At 42.2% G+C, this 22,371-nt stretch overlaps 1 protein-coding gene across 3 annotated transcripts in view; it reads left to right on the forward strand.

The window, feature by feature from the left end:
- LOC149256416 (uncharacterized) overlaps positions 1-22,371 on the forward strand; it is a 160,492-nt gene that overhangs the window by 37,704 nt on the left and 100,417 nt on the right. For all 3 annotated transcript variants that reach the window (XM_089460742.1, XM_089460743.1, XM_089460744.1), the window contains 2 exons: positions 12,102-12,231; positions 15,134-15,272. In XM_089460742.1, the coding sequence (XP_089316868.1) occupies positions 12,102-12,231; positions 15,134-15,272 (269 nt within the window). The remainder of the gene's footprint in view (positions 1-12,101; positions 12,232-15,133; positions 15,273-22,371) is intronic.

Below are 22,371 nucleotides of genomic sequence, written 5' to 3' on the forward strand. Positions count from 1 at the left end.
AGCCCTTTGCGCTGCATGCGTCAGCCTCTCCGGCTTCTGCGTCAGCCTCTTAGCGCTTTGCGTCCTCTGCGCTGGCCTCCTCAGCCTCTGCGTCAGTCCTGGCTGCCTCCGTGTTAGCCTTTCTAGGCTTTGCGCTGTCTCTTTGGCACTCTCGTATTCTCGGTCTTTTGCCGAACTGCCCCTTGCTGCAACAGATCACTAACTTGATTTCTCAGCAAACTCTTCCCCATAAAATCGAATTGATTGATCAACTTGGTGTATCTCGAACTGACCCTCAAGCCTCCTCTTATAATTTTCTTGTTGATAATTCAATGGTCGAGATTAAGTCCCTAATCAACGGCTAAGATTAGATTTGGCTTGATCCTAGTTATTTAGAACTTTCTCACCCATTTTATATTAATACACATTAATATTTTAATTTTCCTAAGTTTAGACTTAGGAATCCCATTAAAAATATTAATTATTTTATTATCTCTCCATCCGGGTGGAATTTCCCCAAACGATTTCTGGGTCTTGGAGATCTCATGTGTCTTATCCTCTCCACCGAATTTCATGGCTAGAGCATATCTGATGCTACAAAAAATCAACACTCCCTCTTAGCGATGAATGTGCTTTAGTAATGCTTCACCATAGAAGCATCACATTGATCTTCCGCATCAGTACCTGTGCAGATGCTTGGCCTACTGCCTCACATCCCTTGCACTGCTGCTACCTGTACTGCTGCCATGACACTGCCACTGCCACTACTACATCTGTACTGCAACTCCCTCTCAATATGTTGCCCATGCTTTCCCTAACACTATCACTGCTAACTGCTGCACTGCAACTCAGTTACCGAGAAGTAAGTAACTGACTTCTCCCAACCATTGACATCCTGGTCAGTCTGGAAGCCTCGTGATGCTAAAGCTGCTTTTGTTGCTAACTCTTGTTCCATCTACTTGCAACTGCGTTGCTGCAACCTCTTTTGTGCCTCTCGCACTGCTGCAACCTCTACTGCGCTGCTACAGAACTCTGCACTCTAGCCCTGCCTTGCTGCTCCACCACACTTTGCTCCACCCGACACCTGTCATCATGCTACTGTTGTTAAGGGCTTCCGTAGCCAAATGTGATCCAAGAGTTTGGGCATCTCAAAGATCCTGCCATTTTTTGTAGTCGTTTCGACTACAGCTCAATGTCTCCTCACCTCTTCTCTAGAGGCGCATGAGCACTCATGGCACAATTGTCATTAGTCTCCACATCCTTCTCCGCCTTTGCTGGAGCTGCCTTTGAGTCAGAAGTTTCTCCCTTGTCTTTCTTCCTGGGACACTGAGATGCATAATGTCCCAACTCCCCACAGTTGAAGCACTTGACCTTGGAGATGTCCTTCTTCTTCCTCTTCCCTTGCTGTCCTGCAGATGCTAGAGCCGCATCCTCCTCCCCCTCTTTCTTGACTCAAAATCCCTTACCACTACTCCCCGCTTTCGTTAACCTCCCGATCTCTTCTTGTCGAAGAGTTGCCCACATCTCTTCCCAACTGGGGAGAGTCTCTCTGCCCAAAATACTTTGGAAAAACGTCTGCCATTTCTCGGAGACTGCATTGAGAGCAGTCCTAACCATAAACTCTGGATCAGGTGTAGACCCCACGGAAATAAGCTAGTTGCGAATTCCTTGCAACCTGAGGAGGAAGTGATCTATCTCCTCCCCTTTCTGTGTCTGATATGACCTCAGCTGATTCTCCAATAACATCTTTCGCTGCAAGGAAGAGCCTTGGTATAAGGTGGTCAGTGTCTGCCACATCTCATTTGTTGTGTTCTTCTCAGCAATATGTGGTATGACATGATCCTTGACCTCGTCTAGGATCATGCATTTTTGCCTTTGCCATGGCCTCCTCATACTTCTCATTTGCATTTGGGTCAACTAGGATAGGTACGGTTTTCAAGGCATAGTTGTTGATGCAATTTTTATCCAGGATTTCCAGGATCCTGGCCTTCCAGATGACAAAATTGGAAGCCTCGTCCAATCTGTCCTCATCCCTCAATCCGTTCACTGCAATCTCTGCTCCTTTTCTAGATTGCCTCTGAGTCTCGACTTTCCTCCTGGAAATCTGCCAACTTTCGAACCACTCCTCTACAATCCCCCTTTGCTGCTGCAACTCAGATCTGGATTTCTTTGGTAGAAATCCATCGAGGAAGTGCTTCCCTCTACCTTGGTTCTGTCTCCTTAGACATTGTTCTGCACAGACAGAAACATCGTCCCACTAACTCCTCAAATCACAATCTGCACAACGCCCTTAGCCCTGACAACTGAAGAATCTGAGCCCTTCTGGCTCTGTGCAATCACAATGAGCGTTGGATCAGTGCCTCCTGGCTTCAACATCGATCCTTCCTGGCTAAGAAAGATGATCGGGCACTGCGTAGGCCTGATCTGCCCCCCTTCTGCCTTTGCGCTGGTCTTTCTCCTGACTCAGAACGCTGACACAGGCTTTGCGTGAGCTTCTGCGTCACCCTCTTAGCACTTCGTCACTCCTCCTCTTGCTTGTTCAACTCTGGAACAATGTTGTCTCTCGGGATAACTGCTTCTCTGCTGCAAATCCTCAGATTTATTTTGCTGGTGTCTTTAGTCCTCCTTGATCTACAATCCCTCTGATACCATGTGAAAATATTTGAATCTAACACATCAAAAATCCCTACTGCTATTTCTGGTTTGTTATCTCCTACTTGTTCTTTACATTAACAAGTTATTTAATCATATAAACATCGAAATAAACACAACAACAACCTTCACAAATATATAGATCAGCAACTGAAATAAACTGACACAACACAAGGGACACCGTTATTTTTGGACATTCATTCTCGGAAAAACCCAATGTAGGAAAACCAGTGCAGCAGATATGAGGGTTTTATTACTATGCAGATTTCTGAATACAACTAGGGTGCCAAAAATGGCCCACCCAACGGAGAATGCCCTCGGCAGTAGTACCTCTCTTCGAAGACAAATATTCCAGCTAATCAGCAATCGGATGATTGGCCCCACAATGACTTCGATTGTTCCTTAGCTGGACAGTGAAAGCTGCTCCAAGCTAACTTCTGGAACTGTGTCACCCTCTAAGGATTGCGTCACCCTCTACGGCTATGCGTCAACTGATCAACTCTCAGTCCGACCCATGAAAATTCCTCAGCGTAGTCTCTTCAGCCCAGCGTCAGCTCTATAGCCCTTTGCGCTGCATGCGTCAGCCTTTGTGGCTTCTGCGTCAACCTCTTAGCCCTCTGCGTCCTCTGCGCTAGCCTCCTCAACCTCTGCGTCAGTCCTGGTTGCCTTTGCGTCAACCTTCCTAGGCTTTGCGTTGTCTCTCTGGCACTCTCTTTGCCTCTTTGCTATGTATTCTCGGCCTTCTGCCGAATTGCCCTCGCTGCAACAGTTCACTAACTCGATTTCTTAGCAAACATTGCCTCAGAAAGTCGAATTGATTGATCAACTTGGTGTTTCTCCAATCGACACTCAAGCCTCCTCTTATACTTTTCCTGTTGACGATTCAATGGTCGAGATTAAGTCCCTAATCAACGACTAAGATTAGATTTGGCTTGATCCTCGTTATTTAGAATTTTCTCACCCATTTTATATTAATACACAATATTTTAATTTTCCTAAGTTTAGACTTAGGAACCCCATTAAAAATATTAATTATTTTAATATCTCTCCATCCGGGTGGAATTTCCCCAAACGATTTCCGGGTCTTGGAGATCTCATGTGCCTTAGCCTTTCCACCAAATTTCATGGCTAGAGCACATCCGATGCTACCAAAAATCAACTTTTATGTGACTGTGGGCCAACCCTTGTATCGGAGCCCCCCAAGTCAGAGGTTCGCTATTGGAGAATTCCATTTTGATGCACCATGTGCTGCTACCCCCGATTGCGGACTGGTGACATCATCAATGCCATGTGTCGCGTCTTGGGGGGTGACACATGTCGCTTGGATATGCCCCTAAAGGACCCTTGAAAGTGCCAAATGAGCATGCCACGTTCCTCCGTGCTGCCACGTCAACACCACCCTGTCTTTATCAGATCCAATAATATTCTGCCATGTGTCCCCCTTGGAGGAGAGAGAAAGGGCCCGCTTGCTCCTGGTTTTGTGTTGATTTCCTTTGTCACGCTTTTCGAGGTGCTCCTCAGCGCTTTACACTAATGGCTCTTTTCACGAATTTTTCTTTAGGGTGTCTTTTGTGGACCGCTGGGACCTCCGATCACTGATTTGTGGGATTCCTCCTTAAGACATTTTCTCCTTGGCTTCTAGTTTTCAAGGGCAATTTCGATTTGTTATAACTTTTGATTCCAGGGTCCATTTGAGGAGTTCCATATGTCGTTGGAAAGCTCATTCCAAGCTTTACCCGTTGGAGGAGGTTTGATCAAAATCTTTGGCTGCTTCTGTGACCCTTCAGATGGCTGCAAACTTTTCTGCCCAATTGCACCTTTTCAACAACTGAAGACAAGTTTTGCAGAGGATGACAACACAAACCATGGACAACAGGTGGGCACTTCATAATGACATGCCCTTTCATAGTGGGCTTTGTTATGTGCTAATGTCCCCAAGCTCCAGATGGGGTTAACCAAATATCCTATTAGGTGGTTTCTGCTTCTAAAGGGGATAGTATGTCCAAGGTACATCCATTAAAGGGTGGCGGCACGTGATAAAGAGATGAATGGAGTAGGGGATGAAAAGGGGCAACCTTGGGCCACATGCTGGGGTACGAGTGTAGCTAATAAAAGGGAAGTCCACACATGGTTATATAATGTATAGGAGGGAGAAATTGTGGTGCATGAGGTGTCTCGACCTTGATTTTTCCACCCTTCTTTATATGCCTTTTGTCTTTTATGATTTTTCTTTGATTAACTGGTCAGGGCTCAAAGAATAACAGCGTGATGTGTAAAGTATAGCACTGGATATCGCCTTTAGGGTAGGGCGGTTCATTACCCATTAAGGGTTGGGACAATCATGGGTTCCTGAATGATAAAGGAGGCTCATCTAGGGCCTATAGGAACTAGGGTGATGGCCACGATAATGGAGTACAAATTATGTATTGACTTTTGGGCACGTGCTAAATGTGTTTGTCCCGACCATATTTTGCTTTTTGTGGTACGTTTTCCTGTTGAATGTGGCCAATTATGTTTTTACTTTTCTTTTTAGCTGCATCAACCTCTGGGGCATCATTCCAGGGCTGACCCAAGGTGTGGGCAAGGGGAGGGGGTAGGATAACCCTATGTGGACGTAGTGGAGGAATGTGGACTCAGGTGGGAGAAATGATGAATGGGGTTATAATGAGTGGAAGAGGAGTGATATATGTGGATGAGGGAGCGGGACCACACAAAAAAATCAGGGTTTTCCATGTAGTACCATCCCCAAAGCCCAAAGGTCAGTAGAAGAGATCCCACTGTTGATTTGGGGTAGCATCAGATATGCTCTAATGGAGTCCCTAAGTCTAAACTTAGGGAAATTAAAATATTAATGTGAATTAATATAAAACTGTGTCAGAATGGTCCAAAGGTCATGGATCAAGCCAGATCTAATCTTAGCTGTTGATTAGGGACTTAATCTCGGTCGTTGATTTGTCAACGAGGAAAGTAAAAGAGGAGGCTTGAGGGTCACTTGGAGAACACACTAAGAGATCAAGATTTCGACTTTCCGGGGCTGGGTTTGCTGAGAAAGTTGAGAGAGTGATCTGGAGTTGCAGCTGAGGGGCAGTGAATATAGAAGTAGAGAGGCAGAGATAGTGCCGGGAGGATTAGCGCAATAGCCAGGAAAGCTGACGCAGAGGGCAAAAGTCGAAATAGCCAGGAAAGCTGACGTAGAGGGCAGAAGCCGGAATTGCTGGGAAAGCTGACGCAGAGGGCAGAAGCCGGAACTGTCGGTAACATCTGGAACTGCCGGGAACAACCGGAATTGTCGGGAACAGACGGAATTGCCGGGAAAGCTGAAGCAGAGGGCAGAAGAGGCTGACGCTGGAGTTTTTCATGGGGCAGATTGGAGCTGAGGAGCTGTCGGAGTGTTTACCCGGGGTTTCAGCTAGAGCATCTGTCTTCGAAGGAGAGGTACTACTGCCAAGATTTTTCTCTGTTGGGTGAGCTGAATTTGGCACCCAGATTGTATTATGAAACTGCTTAATAAATCAAACCCTCAAATAGCTGCATTTGTTTTCCCGCATTGGGTTTTTCCGGGGACATTAGTCCAAAAACAACGGTGTCACTTGTGTGCTTGTTTCTAGTTCCTTTAGTTGATGATCTATAATGTGTTGAGCATGCATTTGTATTTATTTCCAGTATTTACATGGTAAATAACTTGTTAATTAACAGAGCAAGTAGGTAGGAATAAATTAGTAAAGTGCATGAAGGGTTTCTAACATGTCAGACTTAGAAATTCCAACATGGTATCATAGCGTGGTTGCAGATCACAGGAGAACTGAGGACATCAGCCGAACATAGCAGCAATAGCAAAAAAGCAGCGATCCCGAGTGACAAAAGCTGTTCCTAGCAGAGTAGTTGCAAGGAAGGGGTGACGCAGTGCTTGTGTCATCAAGATTGAGCCAGGAAGAGGCAGCGCAGAGGCTGAGGGAGGTAAAGGTAGGCTCACGAGGAGGCCAGGAGGCTGACGCAGTTGGCTGAGGTTGTTGATTTGTCGGTGTCGGGATTGCGCAGAGCCTAGGAGCTCTAACCTTCAATTTGTAGGGGTTTAGGAGGTTATGGGTAAGTTGCAGAGTGGAGTTGGTGGGGTACTGTAGTCAGAGCAATACCTACTAGGGCAAGGCCAAGGTAGAGGGAGTTGCTGCCGAGGCAGATTTCTAGCCAAGGAATCCGGATTAGTGTTGTAGTTGCACAAACGATTGGAGAGGGGCATCTCGACATTGGCAGAAGCGTTTCCAGGAGGGAAATCGAGGCTCAGAGGGAGTCACACCAAGAACTTCCAAGAGGGAAGTAGAGGAGCAGTGAAATGGCACTACACAGAGTAAGAGACCAGGACAGACTGGACAAACCCTCAAACTTCGTAGTCTGGAAGGCTAGAATCTTTATCTGTACTAGACAGGAATCATGTCAAGCACTTCGCCTTGAGGATGATAGCTATCCCAGTTGATCCAGTTGATAATGACAAGTACGAGGATGCAATGGCGAGGGCTAAGAGTATCATCCTTGACGGGGTCAAGGATCAAATAGTAACACATATTGCTGAGAAGAACACAGCACAGGAGATGTGGGAGGCCCTGACCAAGTTGTATCAGCATACTTCTGTGCAGAGGAAGATGCTACTAGAAAATCAGCTGCGATCATACCAGATGAAGAAGCGAGAACAGATCAATCCATTCCTCTGTCGATTGAAGGAGATCCAGGATCAACTGACTTCCACAGGGGCAACACTGGATCCAGAATTGATGGTGAGAACAATCCTGAACGCAGTCTCAGAAGACTGGGAGGTGTTTGTCCAGAGTATATTGGGCAGGGTGACCCTTCCAAATTGGGAGGAAATGTGGGCTGCTCTTCGCCAAGAAGAGATCAGAGGCCGAGCAAGGCGGGAAGCAGCGGCAAGGGGATCAAAATCAAGGAGGAGGACGTGGATGTTTCCCTTGCATCTGAGGGTAAGCAAGAAAAGCAGAAGAAGAAGGACCTCTCCAAGGTCGAATGCTTCCACTGTGGGGAGCTGGGTCATTATGCTACCGAGTGTCCGAGGAAGAAGAACAAGGGAGGGCTTCCGAGATCAAGGCAGTGCTAGCAAGGGCAGAGTTGGAAGTGGAGACAGACGATGACTATGCCATGAGTGCACACATACCACTTGAGAGAAAGTGGGGAGACATCGAGTTGTAGTCAAGAGGACTACAGAAGATGAGGGGCAGGACCCTCAAGGTACCCAACCTCTTGGATTATACCTAGCTACGGGAGCCCCGAAGAGTAGCAGGACTGACGGATGTCAGTAGCGACGGATGAGGATGGAGTGGCAGAGAGAGCTACAGTGCGGGATTCCCAGGACAGCGCGAGGCTAGCAGGCTGCAACAGTGCGAGAGGCATGGGAGTGTTGCACCAGTGCAAGATGGCACAGAGAGGTGTGCAACAATGATAGATGCAGGGAGTTGTTGCAGCAATGCAGAGGTCAGAGAGGGAGCACTATTCAGCGACAGAGGGAGCTTCAGCATCAGGAGTGTCTCTAGCCTGACAGAGATGTCAAAGTTGGAAGATCAGTTACTTATTTCTCAGTAATTGAGTTGCAGTGCAACAGTTAGCAGTGGCGGTATTATGGGCAGCACGATGCAGCATGATGAGAGGGGATGCAGTGCAGACGCAGCAGTGGTAGTGGCAGGGCCATCGGCAGCAGCATGGATGCAGAGGGAGCTGTTGTACAGATGCAACAATGGCAGTGGTAGAGCCATGGGTGGCAGTACGAGATGCAGCAGTACAGATGATGGGCAGCATGCCTAGCATCAAGGACCGACGCTGGATGATCAGAGTAATACTCAGTGAGTATTGCTAGAGCGCAGTTGTCGCTAAGAGGGAGTGTTAATTTGGGGTTGCATCGGATGTGCTTTAGCCACGAAATTTGGTGGAGAGGCTAAGGCACATGAGATCTCCAATACCCAGAAAAGGTTTGGGCAGATTCTAAATAGTTTGGGAGATATTAAAATAATTAATATTTTTAATGGAGTCCTTCAGTCTCAACTTAGGGAAACTAAAATATTAATGTGAATTAATATAAAACTGTGTAAGAATGGTCCAAAAGTCATGCATCAAGCCAGATCCAATCTTAGCCATTGATTAGGGACTTAATCTCGGCCGTTGATTTGTTAACGAGAAAAGTATAAGAGGAGGCTTGAGGGTCACTTGGAGAACACACCAAGAGATCAAGATTTCGACTTTCTGGGGCTGGGTTTGCTGAGAAAGTTGAGAGAGTGATATGGAGTTGTAGCTGAGGGACAATGAATACAAAAGCAGAGACGCAGAGATAGTGCCGGGAGGATCAACGCAATAGCCGGGAAAGCTAATGCAGAGGGCGGAAGTTGGAATTGCTGGGAAAGTTGACGCAGAAGGCAGAAGTCGGAAGTGCCGGGAATTGTCGGGAAAGTTGCTGTAGAGGGCAGAAGCCGGAATTGCTGGGAATAGCTCGAATTGTCGGGAACAACCTGAACTGCTGCGAACGCTGACGCAGAGGGCAGAAGAGGCTGACGTAGTCCCTAGAGGCTGATGTTGGGGTTTTTCATGGGGCAGATTGGAGCTGAGGAGCTGCCAGAGTGTTTATCCGAGGTTTCAGTCGGAGCATCTGTCTCTGAAGGAGAGGTACTATTTCCAGGATTTTTCTCTGTTAGGTGAGCCGGATTGGGCACCCAGATTGTATTATGAAACTGCTTAATAAATCAAACCCTCAGATAGCTACACCGGTTTTCTCGCATTGGGTTTTTCCGGGGACATTAGTCCAAAAACAACAGTGTCACTTGTGTGCTTGTTTCTATTTCCTTCAGTTGATGATCTGTAATGTGTTGAGCATGCATTTGTATTTATTTCCAGTATTTACATGGTAAATAACTTGTTAATTTATAGAACAAGTAGGTAGGAATAAATCAGTAAAGTGCATGAAGGGTTTCTAACGTGTCAGACTTAGAAATTCCAAGACCCACGGGACTAGGGTCCAAGGTTAACATCCAAAAGAGGTCAAGGGGACAAGAGCATAGACCTAGTCCACTCTTTCCGCCGAATCCTCCCATTAATCCATGACTATAAGTATCCGTGATTAGCAAACTATAATACTCAATTACCAAATGACAAGGCATACCTTTAGGTTTGGGAGGCCCACCTTCAAACATATGATCATGACAGATGGATGAGAGACCACATCGCTGGCTCAGTGGCGGAGAAATGGCACAACGAGCTAATTGGTGGCTACAAGGGGCTGCTGGTTGCTGGCTAAGGATCATCTTGGAGAAATTTTTTCTCCTAGGGATATCACACACAAAATGGTGCGTAACAAGACCCTTATGGGCACATTGTATCAAGAAAACATTAATTTTGTTTTTGAAGTGTCATTTTTTGGACTCCCAAAACCAAGTCGACCCTGCCAATAAGGTCAGCCTGAAAGAAGCCCATTCGATCACTCATGATGAGTGTATATTAGAGGAGAATTCGATTTAATGTGACCTTCATCGATCCAAGTTCGATCTGCACCTAGAATCAGAAGAAAATCAAGAATGAAGGCTAGTAGACAAAAGAAGAATCCAAGTGAAAGAGAAGAAGCCCTAATTTTAACCTAATCAAGCTCACACTTGCGAAATTTTCTTGGGATATGTGCGAATTGTAGGGCTGAAAATTGCAGGCTGAGTTGCAGACCTAAAGCAAGAAGCCAAACTTTTTGTCAAGTTGCAAAAAGACTCTTTGACTCTCGTTGACTTTGATTCTTTGGAAGGAAGACTTTGACTCTTTGACGGAAATATCTTTGAAGGAAGACTTTGACTCTTTGAAGGAAATATCTTTGAAGGAAGACTTTGACTCTTTAAAGGAATCATCTTGAAGGAAGACTTTGACTCTTTGAAGGAAATATCTTTAAAGGAAGACTTTGACTCTTTAAAGGAAACATCTGTTGAAAAATGTGTAACTAGGTTCGGTTTTCATAAATATGAAATGTACTTTTGATTCTTGTATATTGTAAAATGAAAGAAAAATTATTACTATTATTTTTGGAGCGTGGGTTTCATGCTCAAGGTTTTTTATTTTAGAGGTCAAGCACCCATTGAGTGCTTCTAGGATTTGTACTAGGTCAAGAAGTCAAGAGTCATTGTCATAAGTTGAAGACCCCATCGGGCACATTGTAACTTGTAAAGAAAATTATTTTTGTCATTAAAAGTGTCAAAATACCCTTCAAGACCAAGTCAACCTAATTTGAGGAGCCACGTCGACCTTAAGAAGCGTATATAAAGGAGGGAACTCGACCTCCTTGGAAGACATTCACAACTTACTCATTCAAGCGATGGGGGAAGAAGAAGATGGCAACGAAGAAGGAAAAGGATGAAGAAAACTTGTTTCTGGGCTATTTCTTTCTCACACTTGCGAAGGAAGGCTAGGGTTTGTGCGGTTGTTCTAGCATTTTTCTTTTGCAGGTTCAATCTTGAAGATGGAAGAGAAAGAAAGTCAGTGAAGGTCACATTAGGCCATCCTCAAGCACCACAAGAAGAAGAAATCCAAGTGAAGGTCTGAAGAAGTCTTGGGAGGCTAGAATAAGCTCACACATGTGGCAACAATTGCCATTGGGAGGGCCAAAAATTTCAGACCTGCAGTAGAGGCCAAAATTCTGAAGTTGGAGGTCGAAGTTGTGCCACTGGAAGAGATTTGACTGGGTTTGACTTGGACAAAGGAAGCACATCATCTGGAAGGGTTGGACTTGGTCTTGGAGCGTATTGGTCTTAGTCTAGAGGTCTTATAATTCATCAATTGAAGAGATTTGCGGGTTTTTCCTCTCAAGTGGAGAGGTTTTGGCCCTGGCTTGCAGCCTACCTTCTGTGTTCTTGTTCTTCTTGTTTCGATAGTTGTTTGATGATATACAAATATAATAATAAGTAAATAAGCTAATAAGTAAGAAAAAGTAAAAAGAAATCACATGCAGTTATCAAGAAAAGAGAAACCACTCTAATCATTGCCCTATAGATTTCTCAACAACATCTTGAAGAAGACCTTGACTCCTTGAAGAAAGACATTGAAGAAAAAACTTTGAAGGAAGGCTTTGACCCTTCGGAAGAAGATACTTTTGGAGGGCTGACTTGGTGCTTGGTGGTAGTCCTGGTTAAGTACTGGTCTCATTTTTGATTTGGTTCTATAAAGAGTTTTGATTGGGTTTTCCCCTAAGAGAGCGGTTTTGCCCTGGCTGATAGCTTACATACTGTGTTCTATTGTGATCTTCATGTTCTTTTGATTTGATAGTTGCTTGATGAAGAGAAGATAAAATAAGACAACATAAATTAAATTAACACAAGCTATTATCAAAGTAAGAAAATATTTTCTGCCTTTTGATTTGCTAACATATGTATTATTTAATGTTCTCTGCACCGATCAGGCGAATCATCTAACCTTCATTTTCCCTTTTCTTTACATGCTTCTTGTTGCAGAATGCAAGCAATAGAGATTATGGAGATACACAATTGAAAGCTAGCAGTCAAGGACAAGGCGGAAAAGCAGGTGTATTGTTAGAACGAGCAGCTGGTCGTGGAAGCTACTTGCAACATCATAATTCATATGGTATTATAAGAACCAATCTTATTCTGTAGTTTGTTTTTGCATAATTTTATATATTCATTATCCTCTAAAATTGTAATTATATCGATAATTAAAAGTATTCAATATCAGAAACATTACCTGTTTTTTCCAAGCTCTGTTTGGATTGCTTTATTATTCCTGATATTCTTAGAGTTGCGTGCTTATTTTCTTTTCCTTAGGATTCCATACTGCTTACGTTAACTGCTTTTCCATGCTCTGTTTGGATTGCTTTATTATTCCTGATATTCTTAGAGTTGCGTGCTTATTTTCTTTTCCTTAAGATTTTCTCCGTACTGGTTGAAATAATCAATATCATTATTACATCGGTTCCTTCCTTTGTTGGGTATTTAAAGATTTGGAATTGGCAGAGCATCTATTACCCTAGTATCGTATAAAGTGGCCCTGGTCTGAATTTATTTTGCGTTATTTTGGAATTATTGGATGATAAGGATTACCTTTCCACAAATTGCAGATAAATGGAATTCTGACTTGGATTACTGCTTTTATTTAGGCAAATGGAGCTTGGAATATTGAACAGGTTTTTATATTAAGTAATTGTATCTGCATTTGTTTTCCTCCTACTGGTCATGATGTTAATTTTGATATTGTTTGTAATTAACTAATTATATTGATAAATATTAATGTAATCTTCATTTGTTCAAATGCTATGACCAGTTTCCCAAGGGCACAAAAACGATCTAAATATTTGGATTGATTCCTTTGTATTTGTCACCATTCACCTCTTGAATGTGAAATATTATTTTCTCGAGGCATTCATGTCTATATTGATTGGCAGGTGCCTTTGAAAATGGCCTTATGGCCCATTTTGGCCATTTGAACTGCAACGACAATGGGATGTTGTAGACTGGTGTTGTGGTGTTAACAGATACCTATATGTGCCCAAACGCTTATTTCTAGCAGTGGGATGCCCAAATGCTCGCTTTTGGCAATGGGGCACTTGTCAAAATTAATGGAAAGTCAGTACCTCATTGAAGAGCTTGGTTTGGTTTCTTGGCATCGACTTATTTTCACTAATACAAAGGCATAGATTCAATCCTAAAAGCTGGTGTATTTGCATTCAAAATGCTTGTTTTTGTCAATGGGACACATCCAAACGTTAATGGAAAGTTTGTACCTCACCAAAGCCCTAACTATGATATTTTTGTATTGATTCATCAAAATATCATTTCCCTGTTGTTACCCCTCATATTGCATGGGGTTTCAAGTGCGATTTTCATCACATTGGAGTTTGCTGTTGGGACCTTGGAGTTTTCCTGGATTGGGGGCACACACTCGTTTTCTTTGCTTGGAAATGCTACTTCTTGGTTGAGTTGGTGTTTTGGGCTGCAAATGACTCACTTCTCCTTGTTGGACGATCATGCTTGATGGATTATGTTTGGTGCTTCTCTCACATTTGCATGCCTTTGATTGACGAATTAGCCTCTCGGTACAATTTTGATGGTTTTGCCACCTCATCATAGTGTTATCTTAGTATACTTGTTCATCTGGATAGTGATAAACCTTATTCATGTATGATAGTTCTAGCCCCCCTAAGGGGTTAGATGATGGTGATGTGAAGTAGTCACATCGTCTTTTTCATTGAATGTCTGGTGGGGACATATTGGATGCTTGATGGCATTAGCACTTTCTTATTTTTCTCTCCTATGGTGTTTGTTACCCACCACCTGTGGGTAGTGTTTATAGGACTCTGAATACTATGGGTTATCAAAATACCATGGATCTCCCCATTTTACCTTTTTCCCTCTCAATAATATAAAGTGACTTTATAAAGTTTTATTCCTTAATTAATCAAAAGTCACTTAATAATCTCTTTTTAATTTAATTAGTCAATATCATGTTAGAAATGACATTAAGTAATTAATTGATTCCCTTTTTTGACTATAGCCTACGGGAATCTTATAGGCTAATGAGTCATGTGATGATCACTTGCAAAGGGACATGACAGCTGGCATGTATTTCAGAAGCTAATTCTCACCCTTAAAATGCAAATGTTAATGTTTGTGATTATCTGAAATACGAAGCATATTATTTGATTGATGATAATCCTTTGAATATCATTATGTTTGGTTAAAGAATAATCATTATTGCTTTTGAAAGGTTATCTTTGCACAGGTTGTTGTCCATTGTTCTATCTTAACACTTCATCCCCGCTGAAAGTATAAGGATTAAAGAATAAAGGAAATAACAGTAGGGTATCCATTTGGAAAAAGAGAGATATTTTCGATTATTGGGTGGCATGTATTTCAGAAGCTAATTCACATACTTCAAAATCCAAAGGGTTGATCTCAGTGAATATCTTGAATATAAACCATGTTATTTAAGTGATAATCATCCTTTGAATATCATAGGGGTTTGGAAATATTTTACGAAGGATATCCATGGAAAGAGAAAATTTTAATTATTTTCTGGCATTTATTTCTGAAGCTACTTCTCACACTTCAATCCATGGGTTCAGTGCTGTGAATATCTTGAATAGAAAACATGTTATATGAGTGATAATCCTCCTCTGAGTATCATTGGGTGGCTAAGGAATCACCATTGTTGTTTTTTAAAGGTTACCTTTGGCTGGGTGGTTGTGCGGTGTTCTATCTGAACTGTTTATCCCCGATGAAAGTAGAGAAGGATAAAAGAAGAAAGGAATATTCGGAAGGATATCCATTGAAAGAAGAAAAATGCTTTTGCTTATTTCCTGTTATGTATTTCAGAAGCTAATTCTTGCACTTCGAAATTCGAAGGGTTAAGTGCCATGGATATCTTGAATATAAACCATATTTTTGAGCTCACGTTGAAAATGAGAATAGTATTCTAAAGATGGGGCTTATCTCAGTTGGCAATTGTTAATTATTGTGTTACATGTGCTCAGATGTTGGTGCTGGTAGGGGCTCAATTATAACAAGGGATAATAAAGTCCATCAGAACACTAACATATGCTCCAATTCTGCATTGCCTCCATCCATGACACTGCAAAATGAGAAGTCTGTTGCATTTGCTTCTGAAGGAAGGTAGATATTTCTCATCTTAGTTGGTTAGTTTAGAAGATATAGTTTTAAAAATCCTGTTATATATGCTGCAGTGTTTTTGCACTCAGCTTATGTTTTGTTAGATGCATTTTCTTGATATGTTGTCTAGATATATGTGGTATATGTTATCTACTAAGTACCGTGTCTTATTTAAGTATTTTTTCCACAAATGGAACAATAATGATGCTATGAGAATAGAAGGCCAAAGATGCCCATTATAGTATTTGAAGCCTGTATGAGTTTGTTGAAATTTGGCAGCTCAGGGAGAAATTCCCTCCTTTTGGAACCCTTCCTCACCTTGAGAGGACCCTACTAGCTCTTGGAAGAATTTAATTTGCACAAGGAAAAATATCATTTTTAATATGGAACCCCAACTGCACAAAAATTACAAGTCAGCCTGGGCAAGGAAATTCATCCTCATCAACTTCATATAAATAGACCACATGTCACATCACTTGGAGGCATCATTCACACATCACATCTTCTCTTGATTGGTTCGTACAACTCTGAATTTGCAGGTCCGAGTTCACATGTGTGAAAGGAAGGAAGACATTTCTGTTTGCTGTGTTGACTTTCTATTTTGGGCCTTTGACCAGTGTTAAGTTTTGGTATTTTGGGCATGGGTTGACTTGGGATTTTGGAAATATCTTGGACCAATTCAGAAGCAAGGAGGATGATTTTTTCTGGGCACTTTGACCATGTTTGACTGCATACCTGAGGCTGCCCTTTGACTGCATGGTTGACTTTGACGTTGACCAATTTCAAAGGCATATTTTGGGACTGTTTGACTAAGCAAAAGAGATCGAGTTTTCTGCTGCCTTGACTGAACCTTTTGGAGGCTGATTTGATTGTCGACCAAGACTGGTTAGGGTATCTTTGACTGCTGTTGACTTTGACCGGAATTTGCAGATTTGACTTTTGACCAGTTTTGACTTTTTGGGCTCATCATTGATTGGATACTTGGATGGTTGATTGGACTAGTCAAGGCTTTGACCTTTGATTCATTTTTGATGTACTTGGGACATTGTATCTCTCTGCTGAACATTTGATGACAATCTAATAGAAGAAGAATTTGGAAAGGGTTTCCCCCTTGTGGGGTTTTTTCTGTGGTCTTTGACCCAACTACTGTGTCTCTATTGTTGTTGGCTGTCTTCTATTGTGCATTTGATTTCTTGTTCTATCTACAATTGCTTATTATTGTTGGAAGATTAAAATTATATTGGAAATTGATTGCTAATTGAAGAAGAATTGTGATAAGTGATTGTGTCAAGCATAAAACACTAGAAAATTTACAGAGTTAGATATAATGGTCATTAGATGCATGCTAATTGTGCTTTTGTCATGTGATAAAGTTATAATTAATTGCTTAGGTAGAGTCCATTAAATCAAGTGATGCAATCTATTGGAGTCAGACTTGCTTGCCTGCAGGGTCACTTTAGATAAGTTGAGATAAGATAATTTTATTAATGTCCGACAAATGACCACAAAAGTAGGTCAATGTGATTGAAGAGTACAACCAGCATGAAAACAATATGGGAGTGTAATTCCAAGAAAATGCCAAAAATACTACAAGGAAGCCTATATGTATGTATAAAGTTTTGACAAAGGTACGGTGATATATGATACTAAGTGATTTTGTCGAAGACTAGAAAGGTGGACAACCCAAAACATGAACCTATCAAGAGAGAGAGAGTGAGTGGTAGATCAGACAACGGGGCCAATGATGTCAAGGTCTCCCGAGTCTGTTGACCAAGGGTGATGGGGGTGAACTAGGCACTGGTTCACTTCCAAATATTTTGGAACCATCAAGGAGCCTGGTTGCCTATTCTTAACTGGGGTCGAAAGAAGGAAACTCCAAATAGATCTTTGGTTGCTCCTGAGGATCCAGGAGGTAGTCTGATGGGCGGGGTGTGCTCTGCTCTATATCTGTGTAGAGCTAATATATCTAATGCTTTGAGAATGTGTACCCTAATGTATTTTTGACATCTCTAAACCCAGTCTCAATAATATTGGGTGGTCTCCTAAAGGGGGAGGTTAAGGAGAAACCTGAGGTCTCATCTTCCTGCTATTGGTGCAGTTTGGAACTCAACCTGTCATTTGTTGTTCCGATCTGATTGATCAATGGGGATGTAACGAACAAAGTTCGTATACTCAGAGGAATGCTTTGATACCAATGTAACAAATAAAGTTCGTATATGTAGCATAATACTAAGAAGATTTGGTATATAAGAATGTCCATCATGAGATAGATAATATTTATATAAAAATATTTGAATAGAAGTGAGATGATTACAATTGAGGGTGAGGGCCTTCTTATATACCTTGGCAGATACCTCTTCACCAACGGTCATGCCCTTTGGGACATACCTCTTCATTAACTAAGTACTAGTTAATTAATCATTATTTATTATTATTATTGTTTACATTATTTGTTTTATTTTATATATATTTTATTCATAACATTGCCTTCCTCTTTCAAAAAGATTTGTCCTCAAAGCTTATTGTTAATAAGGTGTGTCATTTGTTTCTTTGTCTTGTAAACTATTTGCATCTTTTGGTATTCTTCGAGCTGTCATCTTCGTTGACACAAGATGATAAAAAGTTTGGAGTGATAAATAAAATTGCCGAACTTAGAAGGGATCAGGCCATCCTAAATTAATCTTCTGTGAAACTTGGAATTACTTGATGTGGAAATTTCTAACCCAAAAATTCTACTGCAGTAACTGATTTATTTCACCTACTTATTTCTCACAATAAGTTATTTACGAAATCCCTTCAGCAAACATTAAAATAAATTCTACTGCAGTTATCATATAATTACATAGAGAAAATAACAAGCACAAGAACCAATTACATCAACACAGTTGTTTTTGGACAATTGTCCCTGGAAAAACCCAATGTGGGAAAACTAGTGCAATAGATGAGGGTTTTATTAATCATCAGCAATAATCGCTTTTACAAGAAATAATTTTATAGAGAAACTGAGACACTACTGAGAGAAAACACCTGAGACAAGGTTTATCCCTTTCTTGGAAACTTTCTGACACCTTGGAGACCCTTCTCACACTTCTGCGTCACTTCTACGTCACTTTGTGTGGTTCTGCGTCCCTCTGCATCAGCCTGTGTGAGGATTGCGTCTCCTGGACTATGTCTTCCCTCTACGTTGTCTCTCAATACCCCTGCGTCACCTCCTCCTTGGTCACTCACTGCTGCTGATACCCTTCTCTTCCTCCACCCTGCAACTCTCCCTCTAAAATCGATTTCCTTCTCTTTGAGAATCGATTTTCCTTGGGATATTGAGTATCTGGTGGTGTGTCTCCAAATGATCCTCAAGTCTTCTCTTATACTTTTCCTGTTGATGAATCAACGACCGAGATTAAGTCTCAAATCAACATCTAAGATTAAAACAAACTTGATCCTCGTCTCTTAGAAGCTTCTCAACCTTATCTTTATTAATACCCATTAATAATTTTATTTTCTTAAGTTTAGACTTAGGAACCCATTAAAAAGATTAACTATTTTAATAACTCCTCATCCGGGTGGAGATCTCATGTATTCTAGCCAAACGATTTCTGGGTCTTGGAAATCTCATGTATTCTAGCCCCTCCACAAAATTTTGTAGCTAGAGCACATTTGATGCTACCCAAAATCAACACTCCCTCGTAGCGAGGAAAATGCTTTAGCAGTGTTTCCCAATAGAAGCACCACACTGATCCATGGCATCGGTGCTCTGCCCTTCATCTACTGCGCTACTGCAACCTGTACTACTGCCCATGACACTGCAACTGTCACTGCTACATCTGTAATGCGGCTCCTTCTGAATATGCTGCATCATGCTACCCATAACACTGCCATTGCTAACTATTGCACTGCAACTCTCGATACTTATCCATTTCTGCTACTGAAAGGGATTCTTCACCATCCCCATCTTCTCCCTGAAATAAATGAACTTTGTTCTTCTTAGAGCCTTGGCGAGGATGTCTGCCACCTATTCTCCTATAGGAGTGTACCTCAACTGTACTGCGCCTCGTTGGACACAGTCTCTGTCAAAGTGACACTTGATATCAATGTGCTTTGATCGATCATGAAATACTGGATTCTTAGAGAGCTTGATGCAACTCTGATTATCACACAAAATCCTGGTCGCTTCCATCCTTCTCCTGAATAGATTCACAAGCAATTTCCTAAGCCATATGGCTTCGCACGAAGTTGTGCTAGCTGCCATATATTCTACTTCAGCTGAGCTCAGAGCCACGGATTTCTGTTTTCTACTACACTAGGAGGTCATTCCTGATCCAATGTTGAAACAATACCCAGTTGTACTTTTCCGATCTACTGAACTTCCAGCCCAATCTGCGTCAGTGAACCCACTCAACCTGATGTCATTGCCTTGGGTGTACAATAGTCCATGCTCGACTGTTCCTTGTATATACTCGAGAATATGTTTCGTTGCTGCCCAGTGCGCCCTCTTAGGTTCCACCATGAACTGACTGGGGTTTTGATAGCATAACGAATGTTTGCCCTCGTATTGACCAGATACGTCAGGGATCCAATAAGCTGCCTGTACAAGGTGGGATCAATGTCTTTATCTTCTGATGCATCAATCTTCTTCTAGTTGGTGATCATTGGAGTAACCATAGGTCTACAGTCCTTCATCTTAAATCTTTTCAAGATCTCTGTAGCATATCTCCCTTGTCCAAGGAATATCTTGCCCTTTTGTTGCCAAACTTCCAACGCCAGAAAATAATGCATTTGTCCCAAATCCTTCATGTCGAATTCTGTGGCTAGGTTCTTCTTGCAGTCTTTGATGAGCTTGGATGATCATGTCAGGAAAAGATCATCCAGCTATAACACCAAGATTATAGGTTCATTCTCTACGACAAGATAGTAGATATTAGGATCCGCGTCACTCTTGACAAACCCCATCTTTTGCAAGTAGCCATCAATTCGACTGTAAGATGCTCTAGGTGCCTGTTTAAGCCCATACAAAGCTTTCTTTAATCTGCATACATGAGATTTCTTCTCATGTGTCTCAAAACCCTTTGGCTGTTCAATGTATACTTCTTCTATCACCCTGTTTAAGAACGCCGTCTTGACATCCATCTTGTGAATCTCCCACCTCATCTGTGTTGCAAGGGATATCACGGTTCTAATAGAAGTATACCTGGCTACTAGGGCGAAGGTTTCTTCGTAGTCTATTCCTTCCTTCTAAACATACCCCTTAGCCACAAACTTGGCTTTGTATTTCTCCACACTGCCATTTGCAACATATTTGACTTTATAGATCCATCTCGAACCTACCACTGACCTGTCCTGAGGCCTAGGTACCACTTCCTAGACATCATTGACCATTATAGAACTGTATTCCTCCACCATAACATCTACCCATACTTGATGCTGAACGGCCTCTTGAAAATTGGAAGGTTCCCCAACCTGAGCTACAAGGCCCTGGTATCTTTCTATTGACATAGATTGTCATTGATGTCAAATTGTCAATATGGCAATATTTGAGGAGCTAGAGGAAGCAAACAGAGCCATCAGAGGAAGCAAACAGAGCTATCGGAGCAATGGATGCCAAAGAATACACTATCGGGAGCTATTGGAGTAAAGTATGGCAAAGAATGCCAAAGAATACATCATCAGGAGCTATCGGGAGCAATATAGTGTATATGCATGCAAATACACTATCGGAGCAAAGTATGGCAAAGAATGCCAAAGAATACACTATCGGGAGCTATCGGGAGCAATATAGTGTATATGCATGCAAATACACTATCGGAGCAAAGTATGGCAAAGAATGCCAAAGAATACACTATCGGGAGCTATCGGGAGCAATATAGTGTATATGTATGTAAATACACTATCGGAGGCAGAAGACTCATATATATATGCATTTACACTATCGGAGGCAGAAATCATAGTTATATCCGAATACACTATCGGAGCGGAGAAATATGTATATATCGGAGTATAAAGGCGGAATATGTATATATATATATATATATATATATATATATATATATATATATCGGTGACAATGTAATCGGTGGGTTCGGTTATATGTCATCACCCTAAACCCCCGACAACGATATATATGTGCGGACCCGACGAAACATATATGTTCAGGTATATATTATATCGCATCCGCCCTATCGGTACTCGCATATCGCAATACCCAAAGGGCTGTCCTCCTGCAAGCGCCGATTGTGATGAATGTTGCGGACCTGATGCAACATTACAGTTTGGTCTATTGTTATGTCGCATCCGTCATATCGCAAGTGCTTAAGGCCTTGTTGCCCTAAAAGCGCCGATTGCGATATACACTACGGACCTGATGCAGGTATAGATGTGGGTGTAATAAATTTGAAGTCTGCCCTTTAATGTTTTGGCCGGTTTTTCTCATATATTCCTATGTATTTGAATATTTGCATTGTGCGGGGTTTGAAGGCAAAAATGCATTAAGAAATGCTCCCGATAGTTCAGGAGGCCTGAACGAAAGCCGATTGCGATTGCGATTGGGACGTGGCATGTCCGTTAAACAATAAAGTCCTGTGTATGCCTATTATCATTGAAAAAAAAGGGCTCTGTTACAGTTTTAACATGCAGCAGTTTTGCTTTGTGTATTTGGTCCTCGTCGTTAAATCAACGTGTCCCAGGAGTGTTGGTGAGCACGAAGAGACAAAGGAAGCTACAACGACCGAGAAGCCAGGAAGCCGAAGGGTAAGCCAGCGCAGAGGAAACTGAAAAGCCAAAGCAATGAAGAAGAGGGAAGCCAAAGGACAAGCCAGTGCAGAGGGAGTTGAAGCGAGCATTGAGGAAGCCGAAGAGCCAGTGGAAAGCGGAAACGAACAGCCAGAGGCATCAGGGATACATAAAACAGGAAAAACAAGGAAAGGAGTGGGTGTGCGCATAATCAAAGTGAGAGGAAGCCGAAGTTCAGGCAGAGGCAGGAGAGGCAGGAGAACAGGAGTGAAGCAGAAGCTCAGCAGGCTTGGGAGCAGAGAACTACAACAAAACAATTTATACCAGGTTTGGGTTGGAGCCCATGGGGTTGGAGCCTCAGAACTGAAAGGATTGGAAT

This window comes from Pinus tabuliformis, chromosome 7, assembly GCF_031772625.1.
Source record: "Pinus tabuliformis cultivar Carrire ecotype Pingquan chromosome 7, CPIR1, whole genome shotgun sequence".
Taxonomy (NCBI): Eukaryota; Viridiplantae; Streptophyta; class Pinopsida; order Pinales; family Pinaceae; genus Pinus; species Pinus tabuliformis.